This window comes from Rhineura floridana, chromosome 10 (assembly GCF_030035675.1).
Source record: "Rhineura floridana isolate rRhiFlo1 chromosome 10, rRhiFlo1.hap2, whole genome shotgun sequence".
NCBI lineage: Eukaryota > Metazoa > Chordata > Lepidosauria > Squamata > Rhineuridae > Rhineura > Rhineura floridana.
The window spans coordinates 41,926,009-41,943,661 of record NC_084489.1 but is presented as its reverse complement, the minus strand read 5'-3'; the positions used below and the strand labels follow the sequence as shown (position 1 = coordinate 41,943,661).

General features: G+C 43.0%; 1 protein-coding gene across 4 annotated transcripts in view; it reads left to right on the top strand.

The window, feature by feature from the left end:
- SP4 (Sp4 transcription factor) overlaps positions 1–17,139 on the top strand; it is a 48,506-nt gene extending 31,367 nt beyond the window's left edge. For all 4 annotated transcript variants that reach the window (XM_061586041.1, XM_061586044.1, XM_061586042.1 and 1 more), the window contains exons 4-6: positions 1,550–1,781; positions 9,857–10,056; positions 13,441–17,139. In XM_061586041.1, coding sequence (XP_061442025.1) covers positions 1,550–1,781; positions 9,857–10,056; positions 13,441–13,688 — 680 coding nt within the window. In that variant the 3' untranslated portion in view covers positions 13,689–17,139. The remainder of the gene's footprint in view (positions 1–1,549; positions 1,782–9,856; positions 10,057–13,440) is intronic.
- The last annotated feature ends 514 nt before the right edge of the window (positions 17,140–17,653 follow it).

The window sequence follows — 17,653 nt, the reverse complement described above, 5'->3', positions numbered from 1 at the left end:
CAATGAAAATGTTGCTCCAATCTGCGTCAGCTTTGAACTCCACGTTAGGGATCATTAGGAAAGGGATTAAAAATAAAACTTCTGATATCATAATGCTTTTATACAAATCTGTGTACCACACTTGGAATACTTTGTGCAGCTTTGGTCACTGCACCTCAGTAAGGCTATTTGTAGGAACAAGTTTCAGTAAAGGACAACCAAAATGCTCATTAGGCAGGAAGAACTCTGCTATGAGAAAAGGTTACAACATATGGGGCTTTCTCATTTAGAAAACAGGCAAATGGGGGGAACCAGGGACATGTTAGACATGTATAGAATTATGCATGGTGTGGAGAAAGGGATAACTGAGTTTTCTTCCTCTCACAATACTAGAAACTGGGGTCATCCAATTAAGCTGAATGTTGAAAGATTCAGGACAAATCAATGGAAATACTAACTTACACTGCATTTACTGAAACGATGGAATTCACTGTCCCAAGATGTAGTAATAACTACCAGCTTGGGTGGCTTTAAAAGGGGTTTTAGACAAATTCATGGGGGATAAAGCTATCATGGCTACTTGCCATGATAACTGTTTACTTCCTCCAATAGATGCAATGTGCCTCTGAATATCAGTTGCTGGGGAGAATGCTGTTGCACTCATGTCCTGCTGTGGGTTTCCCATATGCATCTGGTTGGCCACTGTGATAACAGGATGCTGAACTACATGGACCTTTGGTCTGGTTTGATACTCTCTGCCTTTGCAAACTTTTGTGACATTTTTCACTTGCCTGTAAATGCAGCCTCTTTAAAGCTGGTTTTTCTGTATAATCACACATCCTACTTTCCTGTCCCTATTGCAAGAGATGCTGACATGTAGAAAATTAGGTAGAAGTCACTTGCCCCTCCTTCCAGAGCATGTTGAGAGGCACAAAAAATATTTTCTTGACAAGAGAAAATTGGAGCACTCCAAGAGATCTTGGATTTTCCAGAAAGTTCTGATGGCTGGCCTTGCAAATGAGTAATCCCATATCATTATTAAATTACTATATTTCTAAATCTAAATGTAGTAATCTATATTACTAAATCTTCCATTATCTACTATTGAATTAAGCTTACAACATTATTAAATTGTCAAAGCCAATTGAAGAACAACAGATATAGGCAAATATAATAGGTTTGGTTCCCATAGTTTTACTTACTTTTCTCTGTAAAGTTATATCTACTTTTGCAGCAATGTCTTCCCACAAGTTTTACTGCCCAAAGTGGAAAGTAGCTGCAGCCATGCTAGCAATGTGCTGCCTTGGATAAGGAATTCAGCAATTTTGTAATAACACAATTGCTCCCTTACTATTTGCACTGAGTACAATAAATTCTGAAAGTCCAGTGGTTTCCTTTTATATTAAAAAGATACTTGATTTTTGAATTTTGAGAGAGATGGTTCCAATCCTAAAGTATTATGTATATGGGATAAATTTAGAAGACTTTAATGGAATAAACAGGCTGTTAAAACCATGTTGCGATCTTATTGTGATAGACTATAGAATTTAAGTTTATTCCTGTTTTACAGGTCAACAACAAGGACAAGATGGAGGAGTGAAAGTACATCAAGCCACACTAGCTCCTGTAACTGTAGCAGTAGGAGGCATTGCTAACACAACAATTGGTGCTGTTAGTCCTGATCAGATAACTCAGGTGCAATTGCAACAAGCCCAGCAAGCTTCTGATCAAGAAGTGCAACCTGGCAAAAGGTTAAGAAGAGTTGCTTGTTCATGCCCCAACTGCAGAGAAGGAGAAGGAAGGTAATTCCTATAATAGCTGTAACGTGCCAAGCATCTGGGTGCCAGCAGTGATCCTTTCGTCTTTGCATTCTATTACTGCTTTTAATTTATTTATTTCATTCCATTTATGAATAGCTTCCTATAAAACATCTCAAAGCATTTTAACAACAAAAACATATATATAACAATTTCATATATAAAAAGAATTAAAACAATTTCTTATATAAAAAGTATTTCAGTCCAAAACAGATACAGACTGGGATAAAAATATCCCCTTTTTATCCCACTGGGGTAAAAATCTTCACCTTCTTGAAAAAAGAAGGCCTTCAATAGGGAACAAAAAAGCCAATAGAGGTGGTGCCTGTCTGATATGTAATGGGAGTGAGTTTCAAAGGGTAGGCTCTGTCACACTGAAAGGCCTGATTCCTGCATTGTACAGAACAGACCCTGTGATGAGAAGATATCTGCAGGAGGCCCTCTTTTTACGTATCTGGCTCCAAGCCCTATGTGGCACAGTACCAGCACCTTGAACTTAGCCCGGTAGCTAATTGGCAGCCACTACAATTCTTTCAGTAGCAGCATAATATGATGGATAGTCTGTCCCAGTGAGCAGTCAAGTCACTGCATTTTGCACTAGCTTCCAGACCAACCACTGGGACAGCCCCACATAAAGCATATTGCAGCAGTCCATCCTAGAGGGGAACAGCTGCAGCACTAGGGGACTGAAGAAGACCTGCCCTGGGAGTGAGTATCTGGCATCTGGGTGCTTGCTACCAGCTCCTTTGGGCTGCTGTCTGTCCAGACAGCTGAAGTCCCTGGTAACTGCTGCAAGGACTGGGACCCCCTGCCTGGCCCTTGCTCCAGAGAGAGGCTGCAGTTAATCTCGCATTTATTTATTTATTTATTTATTTTGTTACATTTATATCCCACCCATAGCAAATAGCTCTCAGGGCGGCAAACAGCATGGATAAAATACATACATCATATACTAAAATCACAAAAACATATATAGCCTACAAAAAACGAAACAAAATACAATCAGAAGATAAAAAGGTCAATATACAGATTAAAACTGAAAGGATCAGACAAATTAAAATGCCTGGGAGCATAAAAAGGTCTTTACCTGGCGCCGAAAAGATACTAAAGTAGGCGCCAGGTGTACCTCTTCGGGGAGGCTATTCCACAGCTCGGGGTCCACCACAGAAAAGGCCCTGGATCTAGTACTCACCCTCCGGGCTTCGCTATAAGTTGGTACCCGGAGGAGGGCCTTAGATGACGAACGAAGTGAACGGGTAGGTTCATAGTGGGAGAGGCGTTCCAACAGGTATTGCGGTCCTACGCCATGTAAGGCTTTATAGGTCATAACCAGCACCTTGAATCTCGCCCGGAAGCAAATAGGTAGCCAGTGCAGGCGAGCCAGAACAGGAGTTATATGCGAAGACCGACTGGTCCTCATCAATAGTCTGGCTGCCGCATTCTGCACTAGCTGAAGCTTCCGAACTGTCTTCAAAGGCAGCCCTATGTAGAGCGCATTACAGTAATCCAACCTTGAAGTTACCAGAGCATGGACAACTGAGGCGAAGTCATCATCACCCAGATGGGGCGTAGCTGGGCTACCAAACGGAGATGGTAAAATGCATTCCGTGCTGCCGAGGCCACTTGAGCCTCTAGAGACAAGGAAGGGTCGAAAAGAACCCCCAAACTACGAACCTGTTCTTTCAGTGGGAGTGTAACCCCATCCAGGACAGGATGCACATCCACCATCTGAGCGGGGAAGGCATTCACCAACAGTGTCTCGGTCTTGTCTGGATTGAGTCTCAGTTTATTAGCCCTCATCCAGTCCATTATCGCGGTTAGGCAACGGTTTAGCACATCAACAGACTCACCTGAAGAAGATGAAAAGGAGAAGTAGAGTTGCGTGTCATCAGCGTACTGATGGCAACGCACTCCAAAACTCCTGATGACCGCACCCAGAGGCTGCATGTAGATGTTGAAAAGCATGGGGGACAAAACCGACCCCTGAGGGACTCCACAATGGGGAGTCCAAGGAGTCGAGTAATGTTCCCCCAGTACTACCTTCTGGCGACGATCTGCGAAGTAGGAGCAGAACCACTGCCAAGCAGTACCCCCTACTCCCAACTCCGCAAGTCTCCCCAGAAGGATACCATGGTCGATGGTATCAAACGCCGCTGAGAGATCAAGGAGAATCAACAGAGTCACACTCCCTCTGTCCCTCTCCCGACAGAGGTCATCATACAGGGCGACCAAGGCTGTTTCAGTGCCAAAACCGGGTCTGAAACCAGATTGAAACGGATCCAGATAATCGGTTTCATCCAAGAGTACCTTGCATTCTCTTGCAACAGCTTCTGGCTGGGCCAGGAAGCATAAAAGCCCAGCTGCCCTTGGGGTGTCCCGAGGGCACTACCCCCCTTCTATTACCTTTTCTTGCTTTTTTAATGTGTTCTCTGTTAAACCAGTCTAGAGGAGACTGATGGTGGGAGGGCGTGTGGTGCATGTGTAGTTCCTGCACAGTGTGGGAGCCTGTGCAGTGAACTGAATGATAGGAGAAAGTTGCCAGATGCCTTCAGAGTGAGAGTCTGTAACTGGCAGAAGACTGGCCCTCCCTGGGTGTGAGACAGGAAGGGGAGTAGATGGGCCCTGTGTGAAAAAGTTTGAATGGGTGTGACTATTCCCAATCCTTGCAGAGGCCTACTGGGATAATTTGCTCCAGCAAGCTTTGTTGGTGGGCTCGTGTTGGGCCCATATTAGGTGTTTAGAAGGAGTCTTCGTACGGAGGAATGTGGGGGATACCACCCCAGTTTCAGTGATTACGGGCAGAGGGAAATAAAGCCATGGGGATGTGGTGAATTACCATAGAAGGCGAAGGCAAGGCTATCTGCGCCTTTTTCCTTGCTGCCACTCCTCTCATGGATGGGTTCCTCATTGCTCATCTGCTGTGCCCACTGGCCTGTGTGTGTTGTTGTTTAACGCCAGATCGGTACATAATAAGACCACTCTCATCCATGACTTGATTGTGGATGAAGGTGCCAATTTGGTGTGCATTGCTGAGACCTGTGTGGGTGAGCTTGGAGGAGTTGATCTGACCCAACTTTGCCCACCTGGATACTCAGTGCAGCTGCAGGGACCGGGGGGGGGGGAGAAGTTGCTGTGGTCTACAGAACTTCCATCTCTGTCACCAGGAAACCACTCTGTCTTTGAGCTGGCTGTGAGGGCCTGCACCTGGTGTTGGGCTGAGGAGACAGTAAACTAGGGTTGCTGCTGGTGTACCATCCACCCTGCTGCCCGGCAGCTTCTCTGACCGAGCTGGTGGAGGTCATCTCAGCTGTGGCGTTGGAGGAGCCCAGAATGATAGTCCTGGGTGATTTCAGTGTCCATACTGAGGCCGCCTCTAGTGTTCCAGCTCGGGACTTCATGGCCTCCATGACGACCATGGGGCTGTCTCAAGTTGTTATTGGCCCAACACATAGGGCAGGGCACACCCTCAACTTCGTTTTTGCTCCAGATGGAGGAAGGGATGGTCTGGAGATAGGGGGGAGGTGGATGTCACCCCATTGTCATGGTCAGATCACTTCCTGGTAAAGTTTAGACTTATGGCTCTGATCCTTCCCTGCAGGGGTGGTGGGCAGATTAAGATGGTCTGCCCCTGGAGCCTAATGGAATCCACTGGATTCCTGAATGCCCTGGGGGAGTTCCCAGTAGATAGAGCAGGTGACCCTGTTGAAGCCCTTATCACGCTGTGGAACAGCGGGGTGCGTCGGGTTCTCAACACGGTTGCCCCCGAGCACCCTCTCCAGCACTGTGGAGCCCGGCTTGCACCTTGGTACACCAGTGAGCTAAGGGCAATGAAACAGGCTGGACAACGGCTAGAGCGCAAGTGCTGAAAGACGTGCTGTGAGGCTGATGAGGCACGAGTAAAACATCACTGTGTGGCAGTGAGGGCGGCGAAGAAGGCCCACTTCTCTGCCTCCATTGTATCCTCAAGTAGCCATCCAGTGGAACTTTTCCATAATGTCAGGGGTCTGTTGACATCAACTCCAGGAAATGGAGTCTTAGGCTCACTGTGAATTGTTTGCAAGGCACTTTGAGGGTAAAGTTGCTCGCCTCCGTAGCAGTCTTGATGCCCCCTCCACATCTACTGTAGTCCCCAATGAGGTGTCCAGTGCAACGTCTGCTGCAGCTTCTTGGGAATGGTTTCAGTTGGTGCGGCCTGATGACATGGACAAGGTGCTTGTGATGATGCGGCCAGCAACGTGTCCTCTCGACCATTGCCCTTCTTGGCTTATTAAAGCTTGCCGAGGTGGTTTGACCGAGTGGATCCAGAGTGTGATTAACGCATCATTGCGGGAGGGAGTGGTTCCAGCTGCCTTAAAAGAGGCGGTGATCCGACCACTCCTGAAAAAGCCCACCCTGGACCCATTGGTTTGTGACAACTACCGACCGGTTGCAAATACCCCCTTCTTAGGGAAGATGAATGAGAGGGTTGTGGCGCAGCAACTGCAAGTACTCTTGGATGAAGCAGATTATCTTGACCCATCCCAGTCTGAGTTCAGGCCTGGTTATGGGACTGAATCGGCCTTGGTCGCCCTGATGGATGACCTTTATCGGGAGAAGGACAGGGACAGTGCGACTCTGTTATTCTTACTTGATCTCTCAGCGGCTTTTGATAGCATTGACCATGGTATCCTTCTGGGCCGACTTGGTGAGATGGGTATTGGAGGCACTGTTTTACAGTGGTTCCGATCCTATATCTAGGGTTACTCTCAGAGAATAGCATTGGGTGACTGTCTTTTGGTCCCCTGGCAGCTGTGTCATCAGGAGCTTTGCGCAAGGTGTCAGCAGTATACTGTTGATACCCAGCTCTATTTCTCCGTAACATCTGAATTGGAAGAGGCTGTACAAGCCCTGGACCACTGCCTGGACTCAGTGGTGGGCTGGATGAGGGCCAGTAAACTGAGTCTGAATCCTAGCAAGATGGAGGCTCAGTGGGTTGGTGGTTCCCGAGTTCGGATAATTGGTCAGTTGCCTGCTTTGGACTGGGTCGTACTCCCTCTGAAAGAGCAGGTCCGTAGCCTGGGGGTGCTCCTGGATCCATCTTTGTCGCTAGAGGCCCAGGTGACCTCAGTGGCTAGGAGTGGTTTTACCAGCTTCAGCTGGTGAGACAGCTGCGGCCATTTCTGGACTGGGATAGCCTGTCCATGCACTGGTAACCTCCAGGCTGGATAACTGTAATGCGCTCTATGTGGGGCTGCCCTTGAGGTTGGTCCGGAAGCTGCAGCTGGTGCAAAATGTGGTGGTGAGACTGCTCACTGGGGCAAGTATCACCAACATGTCACCCCCGCTGCTGAAAGAATTGCACTGGCTGCCCATTTGCTACCGGGCCAATATCAAGGTTCTAGTTTTGGTGTATAAAGCCCTATACAGCTCGGGACCAGGATACCTGAAAGACTGTCTTACCCCTTATACAGTAGGGCCCTGCTCATACGGCGGGTTCCATTCCAGACCGCCGCTGTAAAGCGAAATCCACTGTAAAGCGGAACGCACTGACTAACATTGACAAAAATGGCGCCCGACGCCCGAAAAATGCCGTAAAACTGGAACAACCGCAGTAGGAGTGGGGCCTTTCTGCAATTGACAACCGCTGTATCGGTGGAATGCTGTAAAGCAGAGCGCCGCAAAGCGGGGCCCTACTGTATACCCAGTCGATCACCTCGCTCTGCAGGTGAGGGCCTCCTGCAGATACCATCTTATCAGGAGGTTCGTTCTGCACAATATAGGAAACGGACCTTTAGTGTGGCAGCACCTACCCTGTGGAATTCCCTCCCTTTGAATATTAGGCAGGTGCCATCTCTGCTATCTTTTCGGCACCTTTTGAAGACTTTTCTCTTTCAACAAGCCTTTTGGCTGAGACCTATCCCAGTCTGCGTCTGTGTTAGAATTGCTTAATATGTTTTTTAATAATGTTTTTAACCCTTTTTAAAAGTTGTTTTTTAAAAAACTGTTTTTAACACTGTTTTGTTTTAATGTATTTTAAGATCTGTTTTTATGATATTTTAAAGTATTTTTAGTGCTTCGTTTGCTGCGCTGGCCTCCTGCTGGGAGGAAGGGCAGGATACAAATTAAATAATAAATAAATAAATAATAGAGTCCATGTGTGGACAACAGTAGTCAGGCTTTCTTGGTCCATAAACGGCTGTAGCTGTCTTACTAGACAAAGCTGGTAAGACATACTCGTAGCTATTAAGATCATCTGGGCTGGTGACAGATGGATCCAGAAGTACCCCCAGACTACATACCTACTATATTGCCAAATGCCTAGCCTGGGCAGGCACCAAGCAAATTAGTTCAAAATTTCAAAAGGCAATGAACACACAGGTAGTGAAGAAGTTAACTGATTTATTAGAGCAAAGCTGAGTACATTGAGCTGTCATTTGCTGGCAATAAAACACTAAAATGAAACTAACGGCTAATGGGTCCCTCCCTCCCTCCTGCCTTTGCCTTTAAATAGCAACAGAGAGGATTCTTGCTTGAGACTCTGTCCTGTTTCTGCTTGAAGCTTGGCCTTCCCTGGTGTTATCTTGGGGCTTGCGAGACTCCTCAAGGCTTATCTGCCCAGACCAGGGGTCCTGTATTTATACCCAAAAGATCCTCTGGGAGGGGGCACCTTATACCTATGAGATCATTATCTTGCCAGCAGCTTTCACAGAGGTGATTTTTGTTTATCCCTCCTGACCCTGAATGTGCTACAGTTCTGACATTCATTCCCAACTTTCCCTCCATGCGCATGGCTGCTTTATTTTACTAACAAAAGTCTTTCTCTGACTTTTGTTTACATAAGCAGTGAGAACATTTTCAAACCAATTAAGCTCACTGTCCCTTCTCAGCTTGGGAAAGCCATAAGCAAGCTCACCTGGGCAAAGAGGAATATGAGACGAGCTGGATTGTTTTGATTTATTGGAACAACTTTCCCAAGCCCTGTTTTTGAACATGTGTCTCAGCTTATTATAACCAATATCAGAAAGTGCTTTAAGCTCTCCAGATTCCAATACTATACAATTACAGCGCACAAAGCAATAAGCACCCCAATAAATCAGGGGTATGAGACATGAATTATGGGGCGGGGAATGGGGCATGTCATACTATCTCCTCAGTCCTTGCATCTAGATTGCTTCCGGAAATATGTGGCACTACACCTGCTTCTTCAGGGGAGTACAACCTTGTCCAAAAGAGACAAGTGACTTGGGAACTGCTTACCCACAGATCCTGCTTCTTGTCAGAATTCATTTTATTGGCCCTCATCCAGCTCATCACCAAATCCAGGCATTGGTCCAGGGCTTGCATGACCTTTCCTGATTTGCATATTATAGAGAAATACTCACCCCAAATCTCCTAATGATTGTTCCCAACAGCTTTGTATAGATCAAGGATGGGGAATCTGTTACCTTCCAGATGCTGCTGGACTCCCAGTTCCCATCAGCATGGGAAATGGTTAGGAATATTAAAGTCCAGCAATATCTGGAGGGCTGAAGCTTCCTAACCCTGATACAGAACTAGCATTGGGGACAAGATGGTACCCTGCAACACTCTACAGCACAACTGCCATGGGACAAGAGATAATACCAATGCTATTACCTGAAAATGACCCCAGTGATAGAATTGGAACCACTATCAAACAGTGCCTCCAATGCCCATCTCACTGAGTCTGTTCAGGAGGATACCATGGTCAGTGGTACCAAAGCCACTGAGAGATCAACTAAGAATAACAGGGTCATACTCCTTCTATCCTCTCAATGAAGGTCATCCATCGGGGCAACCAAGGCTGATTCAGTCCCATAAGCATATGTGAACCCAGACTGAAGCAGGTCAAGATAACTGGTTTCATTCAAGAATGCTTGCAACTGTCCCGTCATGACCTAAATCACCTTTGCCCAAAAAGGGGCATTTGCAACTGGGTGATAGTTGCCACACAGGGTTTCAGGGTAGGCTTTTTCAAGAGTCAAATAACGAAATTATTTTTCTTAATGGGTACTGTGACAAAATTGTACTTTGATTAACTGTTAGTGTTTTGTGCTTGTTAGAAGCAGTAATGAACCAGGAAAAAAGAAGCAACATATCTGCCATATTGAAGGTTGTGGAAAAGTCTATGGGAAAACATCTCATCTCCGTGCACACCTTCGCTGGCATACTGGAGAAAGGCCTTTTGTATGCAATTGGATCTTCTGTGGGAAAAGATTTACAAGGAGTGATGAATTACAAAGGCATAGGCGAACCCATACAGGTCAGTGAACAGTCTGTACAAAGGCTTTAAAGGTAAAGTGGTTCACAAAAACAACTTGCAAAGATTCCCAGATTATTGTCTGTTTGTCTAAGGGAGGCTTGTAGGCTGGGTACCCATCAAGATACATGGGACCTAGGAGTGGCTTGTGCAGTAGGATGAAACCACAAAAATAGTGTCCTGGCAGCAACATGACTGCAGCTTACTGGGAAGGGCAAGGTAGTGGTGAGGTTGGGGCTGCAGTGCTCCTGCGCGTCCTCTCCTGTGTAGAGCTCATACAGCTCCATGGTACACTCCAGAGCTGAGAGCGATGAAGCAAGATAGGAGGCGGCTTGAGCGGAGGTGGAGGCGAACTCCCGACGGATGCAATTATGCACTGGTAAGTGCCTCTACTAAGTTGTACTTAGGAGCGGTGAGGGTGGCGAAAAAACAATATTTTGTTGCCACTATTAAGTCATCTCTTTGCCGACCAGCAGAGCTCTTTAGAGTTGTCCGAGGGCTACTTCATTCTGGCCCTAAGGACTTGATAGTGTCATCAGTAGCCCGCTGTAATGAGTTTGCTGGGCACTTCCAGAATAAGATCCTATGTATCCGCCAGGACTTAGACTCCCAGTTTACAGCAGTTGATCCGAATGAGGTGTCCGGAGCACAGTCTTGTCATGTTTTATTGGATGAGTTTCAGTTGGTTCAGCTCAAGGACGTGGACAAGGTGCTTGGACAGGTGCGTGTGACCACTTCTGCTCTAGATCCTTGCCCCTCTTGGCTTATAAAAACTAGCAGGGTTGGAACAGCCGGCTGGGCCAGGGAAGTGATAAATGCCTCTTTACGAGAGGGAGTGGTCCCTGGCCGTCTGAAAGAGGCGGTAGTGAGACCACTTCTGAAAAAATCCTCCTTGGACCCTGAAAATCTTAATAGCTATAGACCAGTCGCGAATGTTCCATTTCTGGGCAAGATCTTGGAGCGAGTGGTTGCTGGCCAGCTCCAGGCGCTATTGGATGAAACCAATTATCTAGATCCATTTCAATTGGGTTTTAGGCCCGGTTTCGGCACCAAGACAGCCTTGGTCGCCCTGTACGATGACCTATATCGGGAGAGGGACGGAGGGAGTGTTACTCTGTTGATTCTCCTTGATCTCTCAGCGGCTTTTGATACCATCGACCATGGTATCCTTCTGGAGAGGCTCGCGGAGTTGGGAGTTGGAGGTACAGCTTGGCAGTGGTTCCGCTCCTACTTGGCGGGTCATCTCCAGAAGGTAGTGCTGGGGGAACATTGCTCGACACCGTGGGCTCTCCAATATGGAGTCCCGCAGGGGTCGGTTTTGTCTCCCATGCTTTTTAACATCTACATGAAGCCGCTGGGTGCAGTCATCAGGAGTTTTGGAGTGCGTAGCCATCAGTACGCTGATGACACGCAGCTCTACTTCTCCTTTTCATCTTCTTCAGGTGAGGCTGTCAATGTGCTGAACCGTTGCCTGGCTGCGATAATGGACTGGATGAGAGCTAACAAACTGAGGCTCAATCCAGACAAGACTGAGATGCTGTTGGTGGGAGGTTTCTCTGATCAGATGGTGGATGTCCACCCTGTTCTGGACGGGGTTACACTCCCCCTGAAGGAGCGGGCTCGTAGTTTGGGAGTATTTTTAGATCCTTCCCTTTCACTCGAGGCTCAAGTAGCCTCGGTGGCACAGAATGCGTTCTACCAACTTCGGTTGGTAGCCCAACTACGTCCCTATCTGGACAGGGAGGACCTCACCTCAGTTGTCCATGCTCTGGTAACCTCTCGATTGGATTACTGCAATGCGCTCTACGTAGGGCTGCCTTTAAAGACGGTTCGGAAGCTACAGCTTGTGCAGAATGCGGCAGCCAGACTGATAACGAGGACCAGGCGGTCTGAACACATAACACCTGTTCTGGCCCGCTTGCACTGGCTACCAATATGCTTCCGGGCCAAATTTAAAGTGCTGGTTTTAACCTATAAAGCCTTATACGGTGCAGGACCACAATACCTGCTGGAACACCTCTCTCGATATGAACCTGCCCGTACACTATGTTCCACATCGAAGGCCCTCCTCCGAGTTCCGACTCATAGGGAAGCTTGGAGGATGATAACAAGAACTAGGGCCTTCTCAGTGGTGACCCCCGAACTGTGGAATAGTCTTCCCAATGAGGTGCGCTTGGTGCCGACGTTGTCATCTTTTCGGCGCCAAATTAAAACCTTCCTCTTTTCTCAGGCATTTTAGTCTATTTTAGTCTATTTTAGTCTTTTAAATATGTTTAACTGATTTTAGATTTGTGGATGCCTACATACATGTTCCTTGCACCGAATTATTGGATTTTATTGTGTATATTTATATTCCTCTGTTGTACACCGCCCAGAGAGCTATGCTAGTCGGGCGGTATAGAAATCCAATAAATAAACAAACACTAGCAGGAGCACCAGTTTGGTTCTGCTGGTGTATGTACACAGCCTCAGCCTCACCACCACCTCATCCCTGTTGGTAAGCAGCAGTAACACTGCTGCCAGGAGGCTATTGTGGCTCCATTCCACCAGTTTATATTCATTGTTAGTCATACTCAAAGTACGCCCATTAAAATCAGTGGACTTTACTAACTTAGATTTATTAATTTCAGTGGTTTACTGTGAATAAAACTTAGTTGGATACAACCCACAAATTTTTAAAAACCCAGGCATTGAATATGATTTTTACATATCTGATTCCATAGGTTAGAAAATTTAAAGACCTAAGCTACATCAGCTTGGATTTTTTTCTGCTCAGTGACATTTTGGTTTCACTTGGCTAACCTTATTTACAGTGCAGTCCTACTCATCTCTCCTCAGATGTAATCTTAGTTGAATTCAGTGGGGCTTACTCTAACTTAAGTGCATATAGGATTGCAGTAGACAGTATTTACCATGTTAGGTACTCCAGTGGTCTCTTGCAATTTTCTTAAGTGCATATCTCCACATTCATGTCTTCGTAGACAAATGGAAACTTCATGTAAGAAGAGTTACTTGAATCTGTTCACAATACATGTATTCAGCAATATACTTCTTTACTGTGAAAAAAGTCACATGTAAGGCTGAGTTTCAAATTGATCTTAACGTGAACGAAAGAAAAAAGCCTAAAACTTCCAGGAAGCACATATAGTACCAATTGCTACATACAGTATTAGCATTGTTAAACTAAATACATGTGAATACACATGTGCACACACACAGATTGTTTCACTAATAGTACCATAAATTCAAAATAATAAGTATTTTCAAAATGATTGACAAAATTAAAAGATAACCATTTGAAATCACTCAAATCACTGTTGACTGTAGCCAGATAATTATCCCATAATAGAAAAAGTAACAATTGAACAACTGGTTTTTTTTCAATAGGTGAGAAGAGATTTGAATGTCCAGAGTGTTCTAAAAGATTTATGCGAAGTGACCATCTGTCCAAGCATGTCAAAACCCACCAGAACAAGAAAGGTGGGGGAACAGCCCTTGCTATTGTTACCTCAGGTGAATTGGACCCTTCAGTTACTGAGGTTCTTGGATCTCCAAGGATTGTCACAGTTGCAGCCATTTCTCAAGATTCAAACCCAGCAACTCCTACTGTTTCAACAAACATGGAAGAATTCTGAAGGAACATTATACAAATGCCTAGATCTGCACTTAAGTTTACATACCTTTCAAGATACGAAAGTGGACTGGTAAAAGTGTATTACAGAGCAGGAAATCATGTAGTCAAGTCTTGATTTCTGTAAGTATTCCAAGTTGGAGGATTATCACAGGAAGCGTACATTGTATAGCAAGACAAAATTTTCAAAAATGAAAACAGGGCCAATTGTCATAGATAAATTATGGATAAAGCAGATGAAGAAAATATTACTTCCACACTGTACTAATTTATGTAGCTCTATATCACGTAAACAGTTTTAATTGGAATTTTTCTTCTATTTTAACACATGTAAATGTTTGTTGTAGCAACAAACAATACAAATATACAACAGAATGTCTGTTGGTTAGGGTTGTTTTCACATGAACATCTCTAGAATTTTCATGGGAACTTTGTTCAAAAGGCACAAGAAAAATTCATAATAATCTAGTGAAGATGGAAACATTTTGTTTCTTTTTGGTTTGTGAAACATATAGTTAACCTGGCCATCTTTGGTCATTTTTAAAAAATAATTCAGATGGCAGCATGTTAAATGGTTCTGAGGTTCATCTCAGATAATTTTGGCCACTACATTATAGTAGTGTGTATAATGACAATCAGTAAACACAAATTATTCTCTAAGAGAGATAAGAGATCTATAGAGCCAGTGTATACTGTAGCAAATATTGAATCTTAGGAATATATTGACATAAGTTTTTAATTAATTTCTATATAAAAGTGAAATATGGGAACCTATGTGACAAGTCCTATACTTTTAACGCATCCCATTTCAAGACACATTGCTAAGCCTTGTTTAACTTCATTTATAAAGCCTATAATTTAAATATTTAAATTTTATTAGAATACTTGGAAATAGTGGGATATAGAATGTTGTAGATATTATGCACCACTGTCAACCTTTGGTTAATATCAAATATTCTGGTTAACCTACTGAGTTGTTTAGACTTCAGCATAACAGCCAAAGACAAGCATGAATACCTTCAACCAAAAGTAATATTTCTTTCATTACAAAAACTAATAGCCAGCATCCCAAAAGCAAAATTTGGCATGTCCAGGGTTTGGGCATGCTTGGTAAGATTCTTTGAACAGTAGGCCCTTGTACCTTATAACAAATTCATTTTGAAAGTCTCCTCAATATCAAAAGTGGCTTCCTAGGTGGCATTGGGGGCTGCTATTTGAGAAGCTTAAGCCATAAGTTCCTTTACATACATAGAACTAGTTGTAAGGGGGGGCAGGGTTGGATCCCAACAAAAATTTACATCCAGTAAATAGGCTAGCAAAGAATATTGTTTAAAGATTTTTTATTTGATCAATATTTTTGATTCTTCATGAAGAAAACATATTAGAAAAATATAACTGCTATACTTTGACAGTAGAGGTAAGTGATTATGTCCTCAATAAATATTTCTTTAATATGTCACAGCTCAAAAAGAATTAGTTTATTTTTTGTCACAGATTCAAGTCTAGTCCCTGACAGCTAATTGACCATAACAACTAGTATGGGTAAGGATGCATATTCCTATCTGCATAAGAGTCACATGCAGCCAAACAGTGGGACCCAGATGGGGATCACAATATATGGATATGGATGCATTTGCAGATGAGTATCTACAACCATGTCAGCTACATATGAAAGGCTGTTGTTGTGTGTAGCTCTGCCTTTCTGGATTGGGGCATCTGTGTGCAAATTTGAGTAAACAACAGAAATATAGCCAGATATATTTTGGATTTTAAACATTTCCCATAGGCATATAATTATTTTTTGCAATTCTACCAATAGGAAAATATCTCACGAGTTTCTGATTTTTACATTGTTACACCAAAATATTTTTATGATGCAACTTAAGAGTACAGTGCAGGAAAACACTTATCCTTTAAAAATTATGATTTCTGTTTTATACCCTTATGTAACTATATATTTTGTGGCATTGCATGCATTTTTAAAAACAAAGATCTTCTGTTTTGTACTATGTACACTTTAGGGATGCCCTGCAGAGTGAAATATGAAGCTGAAAGTCTTTCAGGTTACATATAGTAAAGAAAACGATTTTACACATTTTACACTATGGTTATAAGTGAAAGTTTCTTAAACCTTTTGTAGGCATTTAACAGTCTTTAAATTTTAGTTGGGTTTTTGTATATTATTTTGTATATTTTATTTAAAATATTTTGACTGATTTATCTGGCTTTAAAATCAATTTGATGATACATTTAATACAGATAGCCACTAAGTAATGATATTATTTTTTGTTGCAAATAAGCTGCAGCATCAAATATATATTTTATCATTATGTTTCACAATCAGTGCTATAAAAATAAAGCAAATAAAATGTCCATATAGAATCATGTTAACTTAGTTGTAGGGTTTTTTGGGTTTTTGTTTGTTTGTTTTGGTAAATTGAAGGTATGAGTACTCTGCACAGCTGTTAAATATTGTTTTTGCGTACTTTATGCAGATATGAAATGGAAATTATTTTTTAATCTGCAGCAAATCCCTATTACAAGTGTATCAAAATCTGGCCGGCATCACAGAATCTTAATATAATCTGTGTTAGCAGGTGCATTTACTACTCCTGGAATTAGAAACAATTTAATAGTCTGTTCTGCATACCATTCTGAGTCCACTTTTCAGTCTTAGAAGGATCGTAAATTTCAATGTCCTTTATTTGACTCAGTGGGATGTAACTGTTGTATGTAATAGGGCACAGATGTGCAGTAGTAGCTTGTTTAATGGCATTTCATTGTTCATTCCCTTCGCCACCATTACAACATTTTGCTTTATTGTACTTACCAGTGCAAAGTGTATTTATCATGGTAGAACTCCAGTGTTGGAATAGGGTTTTTTCCAATATACTTTCTTGGGATAGCGTTGTGTATGTGTTTCCTGATTACATTAGAAATCGGTGTTAAGTCATTATTTATCACACTGTTTCATGAGAGAAGTAATAAAAGTGTGTAATTTAGGAGAAAAAGTTTATTTGTTAAACTTAGGTAAGCATGATGTTTGGGTCCTATTTTTCAATTTTATAACTGTTCTATTGCAACAATATTTGTATTTAAGTATCCATTTCTAATACCTTGTGATTTTTTTAATGCATGTCACTAAATTGTCAACCCACAAAAATTGATGTGCAGCATAGGGTGTTAAATCTACATAATGATTTTGAAACAGCAAAATAGTTGGTGGTAAAATTATAAATGTTTTGCAGAAAAACTTATAAAAAGTTTTGTAGTAATATTTCACTTGTAAATGTTTTTTAAGAAAAAGGGGAAAAAGAAAAAAAAACAAGAAACATCCATTCTAGAATCTACAAATTCTGCCAGCAAAGCCTCTAAGGCATTAATTTTTACTATGCTAATTTGTATACATTTTGTGTGTTTTTGTGGATTTGGAACTAAAATTGTGTAGATGTTGTTGCCTGCAATAATATTTTGCAAGTAACCTATTAAAATTCTCTTGAATTTAAATGTATATTTAAAAACTTGTATTTATTTATGATATTTGTATTGTGCATAGTAATTTAAAATATTCTAGTCATGTTTCCACTCAGAAACTCATTATTCAAGTTGGTGTATATAAACAACATTTAAAACATCAGTATCATGTAAGATAGGGAGTAAACCCCATTGAACAAAGTGGGACTTAACTCCAAATAAACATGCAGAGGATTATGCTATAAAAGCACTGCGCAGTTCAACAGCAGTGGGACATGCTCATAATCAAGCATAATCAGCAAGAAGCCCCAAATGCTGTAGGGCCAAACTAGACACGACATTTGCCCTTGTGTAGTGGATATTTTTAATAATTAGTCAGGACAGGGGAGGGGAGCTGGATTGGGATTGTGTGAGCAGGGGCTCTTTAACCCTTTGTGTCCACAATAAGTCTTGATTGGAATGAGGCCCCTCCCCACACCTGTTATCCATACTGAG